The sequence below is a fragment of the Microcaecilia unicolor genome, chromosome 11, assembly GCF_901765095.1.
Source record: "Microcaecilia unicolor chromosome 11, aMicUni1.1, whole genome shotgun sequence".
Taxonomy (NCBI): Eukaryota; Metazoa; Chordata; class Amphibia; order Gymnophiona; family Siphonopidae; genus Microcaecilia; species Microcaecilia unicolor.
In genome coordinates, this window is record NC_044041.1 from 61,378,546 (window position 1) to 61,394,159 (window position 15,614).

Genomic DNA, 15,614 nt, shown 5'->3' on the forward strand with positions numbered 1-15,614 from the left:
AGGGTACCTGAGCCAGGGTTAGAGCATGCTATTACAGTGCAAAGCACCACTGTCCCCATATGTCTGCCTTGTCCATAGGGAATATTGTTCTTTGCATCTTGCCTGTGATATGCTCACCTGCATGGGCGATACTGCAGCTGCTGGAGGTGTCTTCATAGGGCTGGGACTCAGAGGAGTGCGAGGAATCGTGGCTGCTGCAGCAGCAGGATTTGGTACAACTGAAACAGTAAAATTAAACATTGCTTACCTCACTGCTTGTCTGCTTGTGAAAATCTCAAGAAGACAAATCAGAAGAAATTAAAATGTTGCTTGCTACAATCACCAATTCAAGCTTTTTTGTATCTTAGATTACCTAGAAGATGACTCGTGACCAGGGTCAGCTTATCCATTAGAAAAGGTAAGGCTCTGGCCCAGGTGATTAAGGGCACTAAAATATCCAGCCTCTAACCTTATCTGGTGTACAGGTTAAGCCTCCCCCCCCCCCCCCCCCCCCCGGAGTCCGGTCTCTCTCCTTTCCACATAGGTCCGGCACTGCTCCCTCACCTCTCTCACCACCCCACAGTCCTGTAAAATATGGAGAAATTATATCTTACCTGCTAATTTGCTTTCCTTTAGTCCCTCCGGACCACGATTGGACTGTTGGGTTGTGCCCGCCTATCAGCAGGTGGAGACTGAGAAAAACTCTGACTCTAGAGAGCCAATAGGAGCCCTGGCCATGTGACCTTAGCCTCAGAATTTGAATAACAAAGCGGGAAAGAAAGAAAACTTCTGTGCCGTATGGAATCCTAGCAGCCACAAATTCCTCGGCAAAACCGAGTACTAGAGCTCACCAGCAACTCTCACCAGAGAAGTGGTATGGCCCATTTGTATTAGAGCTCGCCAGCAACTCTCACCAGAGAAGTGGCATGGCCCATTCATATTAGAGCTCACCAGCAACTCTCACCAGAGAAGTGGTATGACTCACTTAAGGTTTCATATATATTCCATCAACTGAGCTCACCAGCAACTCTCACCAGAGAAGTGGTATGACCCATTAAGGTTATATATATATATATTCCAGCAACTGAGCTCACCAGCAACTCTCGGCAGAGAAGTGGTATGACATATTTAAGGCTTTATATATATTCCAGCAACTGAACTCACCAGCAACTCTCACCAGAGAAGTGGTATGACATATTTAAGGCTTTATATATATTCCAGCAACTGAACTCACCAGCAACTCTCACCAGAGAAGTGGTATGACCCATTAAGGTTTTATATATATTCCAGCAACCGAGCTCACCAGCAACCACCAGAGAAGTGGTATGGACCACGCAAAGTCTTTTTTTTTTTTTTTTAAACATCCCACGTGTGGTAAAGGAACGAATACACTTCCAAACTTAATAAAAGAATCTAAAGAGTTGATAGAACATGGGAGGGGCCTGGTCCGGTCCGGAGGGACTAAAGGAAAGCAAATTAGCAGGTAAGATCTAATTTCTCCTTCCTTAGCATCCCTCCGGACCGGACCACGATTGGACTGTTGGGAAGTACCAAAGCAGTAATCTTACGGGAGGGACAGACATTGAGAATGTGGTAGAGTCCCTGAAGACACCTAAACTAGGATGAATACGAAGCCAAAGCTTGACGATCCAAGAACCGCCAATAAACTAAATAGAATGACTACAAAGCAAAAAAGCTGAAGCTGAAGCTGAAAAGTCCAAGCGACGCTGAACATTGTCCCCTACCAAGTGGCCGCTATATATTGTCCCCTACCGCACTATCAGTGCAGCGCAAAGGACAGAGAGACTCGAGAAAAAACGACTGAAAGAAGGATGACAAAGGTAGAAGCAGAGCCGCCTGGCAACAAAAAACTGCAATGAATCTACCTCAGCTGAGAAAGTGGAAACCGAAATCCTGAAGTACAATACTCCAGATATTGTAGACTATTGCTGACCTAGCAACAGATTGGAAGTATGTAAAGCCTGTCAGTGAGAAAGTACCTGATCACTAGAAGCTAAATAGGTAAAAACAAGAATGCAGTTAAATACTATGAAGAAGAAGAAGGTACCTAAATCCTTGCTGCAAACTAGACTGAAGGTCCAAATAAACTGACAGCCGCTGCAGTTACCCAACATGAAAAAAAAAAAAAAACATATCTCAGCGCGCAATTCAACTGAGAGAGAAAGAATCATCTGTAGCTGTTGCCTCTGCAAGCCAATCACCTGAGACTCTTGTCATAGACCCCAATTAGTGAAAACGGGAATAAATCAACAGTAGACACTTGCTAGTACCTTTCATCTGTTAGAAACATATAGAAGTCCATAAAACACTACACAGTTCCAGGAACAACATGTATAGAATGTTTGTACGTTTAGGAATCTAGCCAGGTGCTCATGGTCTGGATTGGCCGTGGACAGAAAGGTGGGCTCAATAGGACCTTTGAGCTTTTCCCAGTGTGGAATTACATATGTACTTATGTAGTAGAACTATAAATAAACATATATATTTTTACAGATGTAGCCATCAAAAAACTGGTCACTGTGTATATGCTCCCGGCATACCTGCAGGAAGAATGCTCAATCTCAACCATCAGACCACTAGTGAGAATACAGAGGCCAACTGAGCGGAGGGATTCCATCAGAGATAAATATCTGGATACAAGAGGGCATCTACCTCTGCCGCTGACAAGTCTTTTTAGCAAGAGAGTAAATGGAAGGTCAGAGCGAAAAGAAATAGTTCTAGAACTGGGACCTCCCCTTAAGGGACTATCCACTGAGAACTCTTTTTTTTTTTTTTTTCAATGGTCACGAAATTGACAGAGTGAAAAGCTGCCCAAAAAAGACTACCGAGACTCCAAAGCGAATGAAGAAAAAATTCCTTCTTGGGAGCTAGAAAGTAAAATTTTACTCTGCAAAATAGAGCAAGGTAATGGCCGAAGGCCCAAGAACATCCAGAGAAAACAGAAAGTGGGACGCTTGTAGAGAAGACAAAAACAGTCTGCGCCAACTTGACTAAACAAAGAGAGAAAAAAATAGAAACATGCTATGAAATCTAATGAGATCACACGAGAGCTCAAAAGAGAGCTCAAATGAGAGACCTGGCTACATGCACCCCATAACCTAGGGTGTGCCCGAAATGCACCACCCGTTGCTTGACCTGACAACTCTGCCAATAAGACTGTCTGTAATGAACCAGACATCTATGGAAAGGATGAAACGACGAGACGTAGTTTCATGAGCGCCGCTGCTACTACGACCATAACTTAAGAAAAAAGTGCGCGGAGCCGACGCGAGACCGAAGAGCAGGGCAAGAAAACTGGTAATGAGGACCTTATCATCCTCGTATCACGGACATTACTCCTCCTATACTGAGATGTACTAAGATGTACCGACCCACATCCATAGGAAATGAATGTGGTACTTGCAACCTGGATTGACCACAACTGAGAACAGGATGCTGGGCTTAATGGACTCTTAGACTTTCCCCGTATGACCATACTCATATACTAATAGCAAAAATGCACAGGAAGTAAAAGAAACCCCTTCCAATTGAAAGGAAGGTCTGGAATGAGGACATATAGAATGAAAATGAAAGGATCACCATATGTTGAGCGTGGACTGAGACACACTGGCCTTTAATTTTACTGGATCCCCCCAAACCTCGTATCATGTCATGCCTCCTTCCTCACTGAGATGTACAGAGATGAACAGATGCACACTCACAAGATATGAATGTGGTATTTGCAATCTGGATTGACCCCATCTGAAAACAGGATGGGGACTCTTGGCCTTTCCCATTATGGCAACACTTATGCCCTTATGGCAAAACATGCACAGAAAATGAGTGAATCTCCTTCCAAGAGGAAAAAACTCTGGAGAGAGGAAGAATAAAATGAAAATGAAAAGGAATAGACTTGGAAAATACTTATTACGGAAAAGGTGGTGAATTTGTGCCACAGGAGACAAGACTGTACCTGACGTCAAGAAAGCTTGAAACAAGACCCTAAAATCTGTAAGGAAGAGAAAGGGATAGCACATGTTATGGATGGTCATACTGGACAAAACCAGAATGTTTACCATGTGCCCAGGCTGAATAGATAGAGGAAACAAAAATACAAGTAGATGGCATGAGGACCTCCCACTATCCTTAAGTGGGAGAAAATGCAAATTGACCTGATAACTTTACTCCCTAAGTGGACATATATCTTGTAAGTCCTAGAAGAAAACTAAGATAACACATGAGAAACTCCAAGACAGTTGGAAAGTAGAGAAGACGTGAATAAAACATGCCTTCTAAAGCATCTGAGAAAACTGGGTGCTCTGTAGACAGGACTGAGTCTCCTAGAATATGAGAACCATTTGAACCATGTAGCCTATGCAGCTGTCATCTGCTATGCCAAAGAGAACGCATAGCCATGAAAGAAAATTGCTGAAAGGAAGTAAGACCTTATGTCCAGAATTGCAAAGTACGCAACAATTGAGTATCAGACAATGTATTTCATTGCACATGGCATCTGAACCATATAGCCTACGCTCTAGAGAACGTTTGTTAAGATCTTAAAACACTGTATAAGAACATAGCCATGGAGGAAAATTTCCTGAAAGGAATTAAGATCTTATGTCCAGCATTGTAAAGTACCAAACAATGGCACCTGAACCAGATAGCCTATGCCATAGAAAATGTTTGTTAAGTTCTTAAAACACTGTATAACATCATAGCCATGAAGGGAAATGCTTGAAAGGAACTAAGATATTATGGCCAGATTTGTAAAGTACTAATCAATTGACTATTAGACAATGTAGTCCTATTCACCAGGAAATGAGAAAGACACAGAGTGACACACACTGGACCTCCATAAAAACTGCGCTAGACAATAGCAAAGACCTTTCCTCCAAACATCACACACAAGGGAAAGGAATAGGAAATTGGTTATTTTGGAGCTGAGATATAATTTAATTCGCCCCATTGTCTAAAACAGAGAATTCCCGACTGAGCTGCACTTTGAATCGGAGTCTTGCCAAGAACAAAGAAATCGCCAACTGAGCTGCACTTTAATTCACAACATTGCTAGCAACCAAAAAGTCCCCGACGGAGAAAAAACAGAGGGAAAAACACGAGCGCCATTCGTTTTTGTTTTTTTAATAGCTTGAAAAATACATGTAAAAATTAATTGCGGGGAAAATATACTACCAATTGCCCCAACTACCGGAGAAACAATATCTCCTTTCCATTGCACAAACAGCCAAACACAGTAAAAGCAGAAAAACGCTACCGCGTCAAGGGAAATTGCAGCTGCAGGCAAAACAATGGCGGCCAAGCGCGCCAAAATGAGAAGAATAAAGTTTGGGGGAGAAAACCACTGACCAGACCGACGAAGAAGCAGGAAATCCGTGCCGCTGAAAAACAGATAACCTCCGATGCCGCACAAAACATGGTTTAGCCTCTGGCCCGACAGGAACCATCAATACAGCTCCCAAGCTATACAGACCTGTCCAAGAGCGAGCACGCGCTTAACAGTTCGCGCCTCTCTCTTTTTTTTTTTTACAACTACCGCCGCTAACAACGCCGGATAGCAGAGGAAAAATAATGAAGATAACAAAAAACCACCGATTAAAGTCACAGACGCTGACTTTTCACTTTTTTTTTTTTTTTTTAAATAGCTCCGCCAGAAAAGAAAATAAAGACTCTTCAAACAGAATAAGACAGAAGAGCTACCTGCTCGTTATAAGACTGGGGAAAGCAAAAACTACTTCCTTTAAATTCCTTTCATTTGAATTAATTTTTTAAATTTTCTTTTACTTGATTTAATTCTTTAAAAACAGCTGCCTATTAAAAGTGGCTGCCTCTCCCAAAGACGGTACACCTTTCCAGAGAAAGGGACGGCCCTTCCCTGCTAAGCCAGGGAGATGGGGAGGAAGGGGGGTGGACTCGAGACACCCGAGTTTAACACCCCAGAGGCTGTCAAAGAAAGAAAAGAAACCCTGTCAAGCCTCTAATTACGATTCCAGGCACAGAAGAAGTATTATAAATATATCTGTAATATCTTATAGAGAAAAAGAGAGAGAGAGAGACTAATGGGCTCACTTCCTACCTGCTGAGAGACTGAGAAAATACTGAGGCTAAGGTCACATGGCCAGGGCTCCTATTGGCTCTCTAGAGTCAGAGTTTTTTCTCAGTCTCCACCTGCTGATAGGCGGGCACAACCCAACAGTCCAATCGTGGTCCGGTCCGGAGGGATGCTAAGGAAATGTTGGTTGCTTGCAGCTGCAGCAGCATGATCCTGAGTATTCTCCCTGGACAGAGTATCTTGCACTGGAGAGTATTGAGTCAGCGGGTCTGACCATCAGCATGGAAAGAAATAAACTGAAAAGGGGCAGTTCTTGCCTGATGGTATATAGTGTGGACTAGAGCGGGAATCTGCACGCGCATATTGTGATAGCTTTTTAAGCTTAATGCTTTGGTATTGGTCCGGGTCAATGACGTCATGGGAGAGTCACTTCATTTGTGTGGCTTCAAGATCATCTGTCCAAGGAGAACTACCGTTACAGGTAGGCAACTTTTTATTTCTCTATGCTGTATCCTGCCTATTCTGATGCAGAGGGAGAAAGAGAAACTGGACTGGGGGGGGGGGGGGGGGCGGAGGGAGAGACGCAGGACCTGCAAGAGGGAGGGTTGAGAGGAGAGATGCTGAGCTTTCCGGGGGGGGGGGGGGGGGGGGTTAAGAGGAGACATGCTGAACTTGCATTGGGGGGGGGGGTGTTGAGAGGAGAGATAATGAATCTGTAGGGACAGATGCTGAACCTGAAGGCGGGTGTTGAGAGGAGACATGCTGAACCTGCAAGGGGGGGGGGGGTTGAGAGATGCTGAACCTGCAAGGGGGGGGGGGTTTGAGAGATGCTGAACCTAAAAGGGGGGGGTTGAGAGATGCTGAACCTGAAAGAGGGGGGTTGACAGATGCTGAACCTGAAAGGGGGGGGGGGGGTTGAGAGATGCTGAACCTGAAAGGGGGGGGGGGTTGAGAGATGCTGAACCTGAAATGGGGGGGGGGGGTTGAGAGATGCTGAACCTGAAAGGGGGGGGGTTGAGAGATGCTGAACCTGAAAGAGGGGGTTGAGAGGAGAGATGCTGAACCAGAAAGAGGGGGTTTAAGGAGAAATGCTGAACCTGAAAGAGGGGGTTTAAGGAGAAATGCTGAACTTGTGGGGGGGAGGGCGGAGCCAGAAGCAAAGAAGAAAGTTGGCTCAAGACACCACTGTTCCTTGAGCTGGCCCTGCTTGTGACCATCCAGAGCTGCATGCAAGCTCTGTACAGAACTCACCTTGAGAGGCACTGTCAAAGGACTTGATTAGGGTTTTGACGGTGGGAGTTGGCTCAGAGGATGCAGATGATCTACGACTCAGTCCCATTCCTTGCCTCAGTGCTGCCAGGTCCCTCTCCACAGCATTCATATAATTATATACTCGTCCACGCTCTTCTTCCTGCCTAGAAGAGAATTTAGTGATGATAGGCAAGGAACATACTCACAGGAATGGTAATTTTGAAAGCACGTGGTCTGCTTGAGGTTGATCTCCAAAGGGAACTTCCTTGTGCAATTTCCCTTTGAAAATTCCATGGCAGGCCAATACTGCAGGTATTCATGACCTGCCAAATATGTGAAGTAAAGAACATGTGTGAATATCAAAAAGAAACACGTGTGAACTTTACCAGACCTGCCCTCTTAAATCTTCCCTCATGGGGATGGAGGCTGTTTCTCTCCTATGAGTAAATCATTTATTGCCTCAGGATCACTGCACAAAACAGATAGCCATGGTGAGGCCCAATGAAGTGGACAGCCCTGTGGTGCACTAGTTACATGATTAACATGGGAACAAATTCTGTAATTTCTCTATAACATGCTAACCTGGGTCAAGCCACCAGCTCTAGGAGGGCACAGGCTATGAACATTTACATAAAAATTGTCAAAAATCCCTTCCCACTGAATTTCAACCACACATTAATTGCTCTAAATGAATCCAAATCATGTGTGACAAATAAGGCTAAATCCACCCATATTGCTAACAAGTATTAAGGTATCAAGGCCCATGCAATATTTCCCAAAATCCCAGTGTCTAACGCTCAGAAAAAGAAATTAGGTCTTACCTACTAATTTTCTTTCCTTTAGTCCCACCAGACCAGTCCAGTACCTGTAGGTTGTGTGTGTCAACCAGCAGATGGAGACAGACAATTCAGAGTTGTAAGCTCTGTGCCGTAAGTGTGCCATGCAGCCTCAGCACTTCGGTATTTGCAATGCAAAGCAGTAGAAAACCTGTATTCTTACCCCTATAACTCAATATTGATATCCCAAATAAATGGAGAATTACAAGGGAAATAGAATGTACAGCATGCAATATTTGAATCATGAACTTCCAAAGTTAGAAAAAAGCCAACACGAGAGTTGCAGGCTAGATCACAAAGAATCAAAACAAGCACAGGGTGGGACTCTAGACCTGGCTGGTGGAACTAAAAGGAAAGAACAATGCAAAAAGCAAAATAGAGAACTGGAACAACTCCAAAGGGGAGGGGGGTGGGTTTGTGAGAACAATCAACCTGCTGTCCTCGGAGAATACCTGCTACAGGTATGTATCTTCACTTTCTCTGAGGACAAGCAGGCTGCTTGTTCTCACGATTGGGGTATCCCTAGCCCCCAGGCTCACTCAAAACAAAAAACATTGGTCAATTAGGCCTCACAACGACGAGGACATAACAGAGATTGACCTGAAAAGAAACACAACTAAATGAGAGTGAAGCCTGGAACATAAAAGAAAAAGGGCCTAGGAGGGTGGAGTTGGATTCTAAACCCCGAACAGATTCTGCAGCACCGACTGCCCAAACCGACTGTCGCGTCGGGTATCCTGCTGAAGGCAGTAGTGAGATGTGAATGTGTGGACTGATGACCACGTTGCAGCCTTGCAAATCTCTTCAATAGAAGCTGACTTCAAGTGAACCACTGACACAGCCATGGCTCTGACATTATGAGCCGTGACATGGCCCTCTAGAGTCAGCCCAGCTTGGGCATAAGTAAAGGATATGCAATCTGCTAGCCAATTAGAGATTGTGTGCTTTCCGATGGCGAGTCCCCTCCTGTTGGGATCAAAAGAAACAAACAACTGGGCAGACTGTCTGTAGGGCTTTGTCCGCTCCACGTAAAAGGCCAATGCTCCCTTATAGTCCAAGGTGAGCAACTTGTCTTCACCAGGGCGGGTATGACGGGGAAAGAATGTTGGCAAAACTACTGACTGGTTCAGATGGAACTCTGACACCACCTTCAGCAAGAACCTAGGGTGAGTGCGGAGGACTACTCTGTTATGATGAAACTTGATATAAGGTGCATGCACTACCAAGGCTTGGAGCTCACTGACTCTACGAGCTGAAGTAACAGCCACCAAGAAAATGACCTTCCAGGTCAAGTACTTCAGATGGCAGGAATTCAGTGGCTCAAAAGGAGCTTTCATCAGCTGGGTGAGAACGACGTTGAGATCCCATGACACTGGTGGAAGTTTGACAGGGGGCTTTGAAAAAAGCAAACCTCTCATGAAGCGAACTAAAGGCTGTCCAGAGATAGGCTTACCCTCTACATGTTGATGATAAGCACTAATTGCACTAAGGTGAACTCTTATAGAGTTGGTCTTGAGACCAGACTCTGATAAGTGTAGAAGGTAATCAAGCACGGTCCGTGTAGGACAAGAAAAAGGATCTAGGGCCTTGCTGGCACACCAGACGGCAAACCTCCTCCATTTGAAAGAATAACACTTTTTCGTGGAATCTTTCCTGGAAGCAAGCAAGACTCGGGAGACACCCTCTGAAAGACCCAAAGAGGCAACTTCTAAGCTCTCAACATCCAGGCCGTGACAGCCAGAGACTGGAGGTTAGGATGTAGAAGCGACCCCTCGTTCTGGGTGATGAGAGTCGGAAAACACTCCAATCTCCACGGTTCTTCGGAGGCCAATTCCAGAAGAAGAAGAAACCAGAACTGACAAGGCCAGAAAGGAGCAACCAGGATCATTGTTCCACGATCTTGCTTGAGTTTCAGCAAAGTCTTCCCTACTAGAGGTATGGGAGGATACGCATACAGAAGGCCTGTCCCCCAATGCAGGAGAAAGGCATCTGACACTAGTCTGTCGTGGGCCTGAAGTCTGGAACAGAATTGAGGGACTTTGTTATTGATCTGAGTGGCAAAAAGATCCACCGAGGGGGGTGCCCCACGCTTGGAAGATCTTGTGGACAACACCCATGTTGAGCGACCACTCGTGGTTGCATGATCCTGCTCAACCTACATAAGTACATAAGTAATGCCACACTGGGAAAAGACCAAAGGTCCATCGAGCCCAGCATCCTGTCCTCGACAGCGGCCAATCCAGGCCAAGGGCACCTGGCAAGCTTCCCAAACGTACAAACATTCTATAAATGTTATTCCTGGAATTGTGATTTTTCCCAAGTCCATTTAGTAGTGGTTTATGGACTTGTCCTTTAGGAAACCGTCTAACCCCTTTTTAAACTCTGCTAAGCTAACTGCCTTCACCACGTTCTCCGGCAACGAATTCCAGAGTTTAATTATGCGTTGGGTGAAGAAACATTTTCTCCAATTTGTTTTAAATTTACTACACTGTAGTTTCATCGCATGCCCCCTAGTCCTAGTCGGCCAGACTGTTGTTTACGCCTGCCAGATACGTGGCTTGAAGAAACATGCCGTGACGGCGTACCCAAAGCCACATCCAGACGGCTTCCTGACACAGAGGGCGAGATCCGGTGCCCCCTGCTTGTTGGTGTAATACACAGCAACCTGATTGTCTGTCTGAATCAGAATGATTTGGTTGAACAGCCGATCTCTGAAAGCCTTGAGAGTGTTCCAGATCGCTCGTAATTCCAGGAGGTTGATCTGAAGACCCTTTTCCTGAAAGGACCAAGATCCTTGAGTGTGAAGTCCATCTACATGAGCTCCCCACCCCAGGAGGGATGTATCCGTCGTCAGCACTTTTTGTGGCTGAGGAATTTGGAATGGACGTCCCAAGGTCAAATTGGATCAAATGGTCCACCACTGAAGGGAACTGCAAAAATCGGCGGAGAGATGGATCACATTCTCTAGATCCCCTGTGGCCTGGTACCATATGTAGGCGTGCCATGGGAGTTACATGAACTGTGGAGGCCATGTGTCCTAAGAGTCTCAACATCTGCCGAGCTGTGATGTTGAGATGCTCGAGCCATGGACATGAGGGCCAGGAGATTATCTGCCCTTGCCTGGAGAAGATAAGCTCGAGACGTCCGTGTGTCCAACAGAGCTCCAATGAACTCCAATTTTTGAACCAGGACCAGATGGGACTTGGGATAATTGATCACGAACCCCAGTAGTTCTAGCACCCGAATAGTCATCCGCATGGACTGTAGAGCGCCTGCTTCCGAGGCACTCTTCACCAGCCAATCGTCGAGATAAGGGAACACATGCACTCCCAGTCTGCACAGCGATGCTGCGACAACTGCCAGGCACTTTGAAAAAACCCTGGGCACAGATGCGAGGCCACAGGGCAGTACACAGTACTGAAAATGCCGAGTTCCCAACCAAAACCGAAGATACTTCCTGTGAGCTGGGAGTATCGAGATGTGGGTATAGGCATCCTTTAAGTCCAGAGAGCATAGCCAATCGTTTTCCTGAATCATGGAAAGAAGGGTGCCGAGGGAAACCATCCTGAACTTTTCTCGGACTAGGAATTTGTTCAGGGCCCTTAGGTCTAGGATGGGACGCAAACCCCCGTTTTCTTTTGTACAAGGAAGTACCTGGAATAGAATCCCAGCCATTCTTCCCCTGGTGGAACGGGTTCGACCGCATTGGCCTTTAGAAGGCGGAAAGTTCCTCTGCAAGTACCTGCTTGTGCTGGGAGCTGTAAAAATGAGCTGCCGGTGGGCAATTCGGAGGTTTGGATACCAGATTGAGGGTGTATCCTGACCGGACTATTTGAAGAACCCACCGATCGGAGGTTAAGAGAGGCCACCTTTGGTGAAAAAATATCAACCTCACCACAGGCGAAGGCCCAGATGCCGCTTCCAAAGTCTATGCAGAAGGCGCAAGCACTCCTGGCACCGAAGCAGACTGGCGCAGCAATCCCTCCAGAAGCTCTGGAAGGGCTCTGATGCGCTCGTTGAGACCCTCCATTGGAAAAGGCTGCGGGGCCAGTGCAGGAGCTGGTGGCAGAATCTGAGGGGGCTCGAGAGCCGGTACCAGGCTGCCAGAAGACCGACGCATCAGCACCTCCTGAATAGAGGGTGAGCAGTCCTCCCGGCACCGACGCTTCTCGGGTGCCGAATCCATCGGCTCCCCAGAGCTCTCGGTACCGCACATGGAAGGAGAATGATGACTGTGCTTCTTAGCCTTTGCTCAACGCCCGTCATCAGGACTCCTCGGTACCGAAGAGGATGTAGAATCTTCACTCCTCCTTGGGGCCGGGTCCGACAAAGGTCGGTCCCGGGGGGCCAGCATAGCAGTAAGCCTTGAGACAGGTGGAGACCCACTCGATGCCTCGCTGCTCCCAGCGCGATGTGGTCGATCAGCAGCCATTACCTGCGCTCTTGAAGTCGATGCTCCCTCGACACCGCTGACCTCAGTACCGATGCCGAAGGACCGGACCAATCTGCAAAACGTTTTTCACGTTGAGCCTCCCAAGACACTTGGGTCCGTTTTTTCATTAAAGAACACAGCTTACAAGCAGCTGGCAAATGATCGGGCCCAAGGCACTGGAGACACCACGTGTGGGGGTCGGTACCCGAGATGGTCCGGTTGCACAGAGTACAACGCTTGAAGCCGCTGGGTGGGTGTCCTCAATGACATGGATGGAAAAACAGCGGCTGCGAAATTAAAATACGCGATTGTGCCAATTAAAAAGGCACAAAAAGAGAAAAAAGGGAAATAAACCAGGCCTCGACGAAAAGAAAGAAAACTTAGAATCAGGAGAAAAAACTAAGAAAATAAGGAACTAAAACCACGTTTTTTTTTTGTTTTTTTTTAAGTTTGAGAAAAACTAAACAAAAGAGAAGGTAGAAAAGGGGAAAAAATGGACACGCTACAATCTCCTGGGCCGAGGGCAACACAGAACTCGAAAATTCCGTGTCACCACAGTCATGGAAAAAAAGAAACGGAGTACGGCATTGCTCGAGTTGCAGGCGGGAAGCCATTTGTGCATGCGCGGTGTGTTCGGCCCGCATGGCGGAGAGTTGTTTGTTTTTGCTGTACAAAATTTTGCCGGTCTCCTGGGCCGTTGCAGACGACAACCCAATACACACAGCTCCTATGTCTCTCTCTCTTTCAAATGTTATATAAGACCCAGTGGGCATTACTCTCACCATAGCCTGCCACATCACACACATATATGTGACAACGAACAATAAAAGACAATACACACAGCTCCAGTACCTTCTATATCATACATACAAGGGATTATTCATACAGCTCTCACTTCACACAGCTGTGAAGAAGATGCCAACATACTTGCGGGATTTGGCATCATCTAACTCCTTGGCAAGTTTCTCATTCTTTTCTTGAGCCTCATGAAGGCGCCGTTTCAATTCCCCAATCTCCTCTTGTGCTTCCGATTTGATATCATTTGCTATGACAACAGCTGTCTGTAGGTCAGCTTGGAACTGCCGCCATTCTGCAGATTCCTCCTACAATCAGAAGCAGCACCTCTGAAGCCAAGAGCAGGGAAAATATAATAAAATAATAGCTATCTTACATGACAAAGGAGGGGGGAGGCTATATAAAATTCATTTTCATGTTACTGAATCGTGCTTATATGACACAGGAACAGTTGCTCAAAAAAGGTAAAGTGGACTCACCACATTGTGGTTGATGCCACACTGCAGAAAGCAATTTTTTTCATGCCTTTTGGTATTGCCCAGTTGTGCAACAGTTCTGGACAGACGTGATAGCATATATAGGAGGCATCTTACAGTCCCCTATCCCACTTTTTCCCCCGACAGGTATTTTGTTAGATCAGTTTGAAGTTTTTGTGCTGCTGGGGAGAGGGGGGCATCAGTTGCTCAGGAAGGCAAGTACAGCGGGCAAAAAAATTATTCTGGGAGTCTGGACGGTCCAGGATCCACCTTCTTTTTGGGCCTGGCATAATAAATTTCATGCCTTAATGCTTTTCGAAAATAACCAGGTCAAGACATCGCCCAAATGCAGTCCCTCCCCCACAGAGCCCGTAGTGGTATTCTTAACTCTCTCTAGATCCTGACGTGGTTTTTTTTTTTATTTTTTTTTTTCTTCTTGGGATATATTATGGGCTTATGTTGTTTTTGGAACAGAAAGGGGGGGGGGGGGAAGGGTGGTTTAGTTGGATTCAGATACTAGAGCATTTTGTTTAGACAGGGAGAGGCCATAAAAGTCAAGGCCTTCTCTCCCCTTTAGTATTATTATAGCTCTTACATTTCTCTTTCTGCACTCTCAATTTGCTCTGAGGTTCATTATATTTTGTTTTGGTGATTATTTGTTAACTAGTAAAAAAGGCCCGTTTCTGTTTTAAAGGAAACGGGCGCTAGCAAGGTTTTCCTCGGAGTGTGTATGTTTGAGAGAGTGTGAATGTGCGTGTGTGTGACAGAGAGAGAGTGAGACTGGGTGCGAGTGTGTGTGTGAGAATGAGAGTATGTGCCAGGGTCCCCCCTCTCTCCCAGTTCCAGGGTCTCCCCCCCCAGTATGTCTCCCATTTGCAGGGGTGTCCCCCCCTCCCTCCCTTTCTTCCTCCCAGTTGCAGGGTCCCCCCTCCTCCCATCCTCCCTTTTTCCAAGTTGCAGGGTCCCCCCCCTCCATCCCTTCCTCCTTTTTTCCCCAGTTGCAGGGTCCCCCCTCCCCCCTCTCTTTTTCCCAGTTGCAGGGTCCCCCATCCCAGTTGCAGGGTCTGTGTGTCTCCCCCCTCCTTTTGTCCAGTGGAAACAGCTGTAATGAGAAGCAGCTCCTAGTTTTCCTTTTTTTTTTTTTTTTTTTTTTTTTGAGTGTATAGGAATGACGGCTGCTTTGGGGAGTGGAATCAGAGATTAACCAATGGGCTTCCTTGCTTACCATAGACTTGCTTTGTTCACTTCCACTCCTCTCTATTGAACGTCCTGCAGCATGTCATAGGTTTGCTTGCTTTCTTTTTGAGTGAACGGGGATGACGGCCGTGCTGGAATCGGACCCGCTGCGCTTTCCCTCCCCCCTTCTCTGACTCGCCACTACTGGACCCCGACCCCCGCCCTGAGCCCTCACCCGCCTCCTCCGCTTGCCGTCTCGCCACCCTCCCTCTTCATCCTCTCCGACGCTCGTTCGCTGTGTCGCCACCCTCCCTCTTCGTGCTCTCCGATTGAGGGCAGTTAGTTCTGTAGGCTGGCAGGCAGTCTGCAGCGTGTTTCCCTACTCCTCCCCCTGCCTGGGTCACTGTTTGCTGCTGGCTGGGTCGCTGTTTGCTTGGATCGCTGTTTCATGCTGGCTGGGTTGCGTTTTGTTGCTGGGCGTCGGGCTGGAGGCGCAGCCAATCAGTGGCACTTCAGGAATGACGTCACTTTTATCTACTCCACTTTCCTGAGCAGCTCTGGCCAAAAACCACGGTTCCAGGCAGCCTCAAAACGTTGGAGGT

The 15,614-nt window shown here is 46.7% G+C and overlaps 1 protein-coding gene across 2 annotated transcripts in view; it reads right to left on the bottom strand.

The window, feature by feature from the left end:
- SPECC1L (sperm antigen with calponin homology and coiled-coil domains 1 like) overlaps positions 1 to 15,614 on the bottom strand; it is a 151,434-nt gene that overhangs the window by 53,557 nt on the left and 82,263 nt on the right. For both annotated transcript variants that reach the window (XM_030219076.1, XM_030219077.1), the window contains 3 exons: positions 13,493 to 13,668; positions 7,298 to 7,461; positions 118 to 218 (listed from right to left, as the gene is read on the bottom strand). In XM_030219076.1, coding sequence (XP_030074936.1) covers positions 118 to 218; positions 7,298 to 7,461; positions 13,493 to 13,668 — 441 coding nt within the window. The remainder of the gene's footprint in view (positions 1 to 117; positions 219 to 7,297; positions 7,462 to 13,492; positions 13,669 to 15,614) is intronic.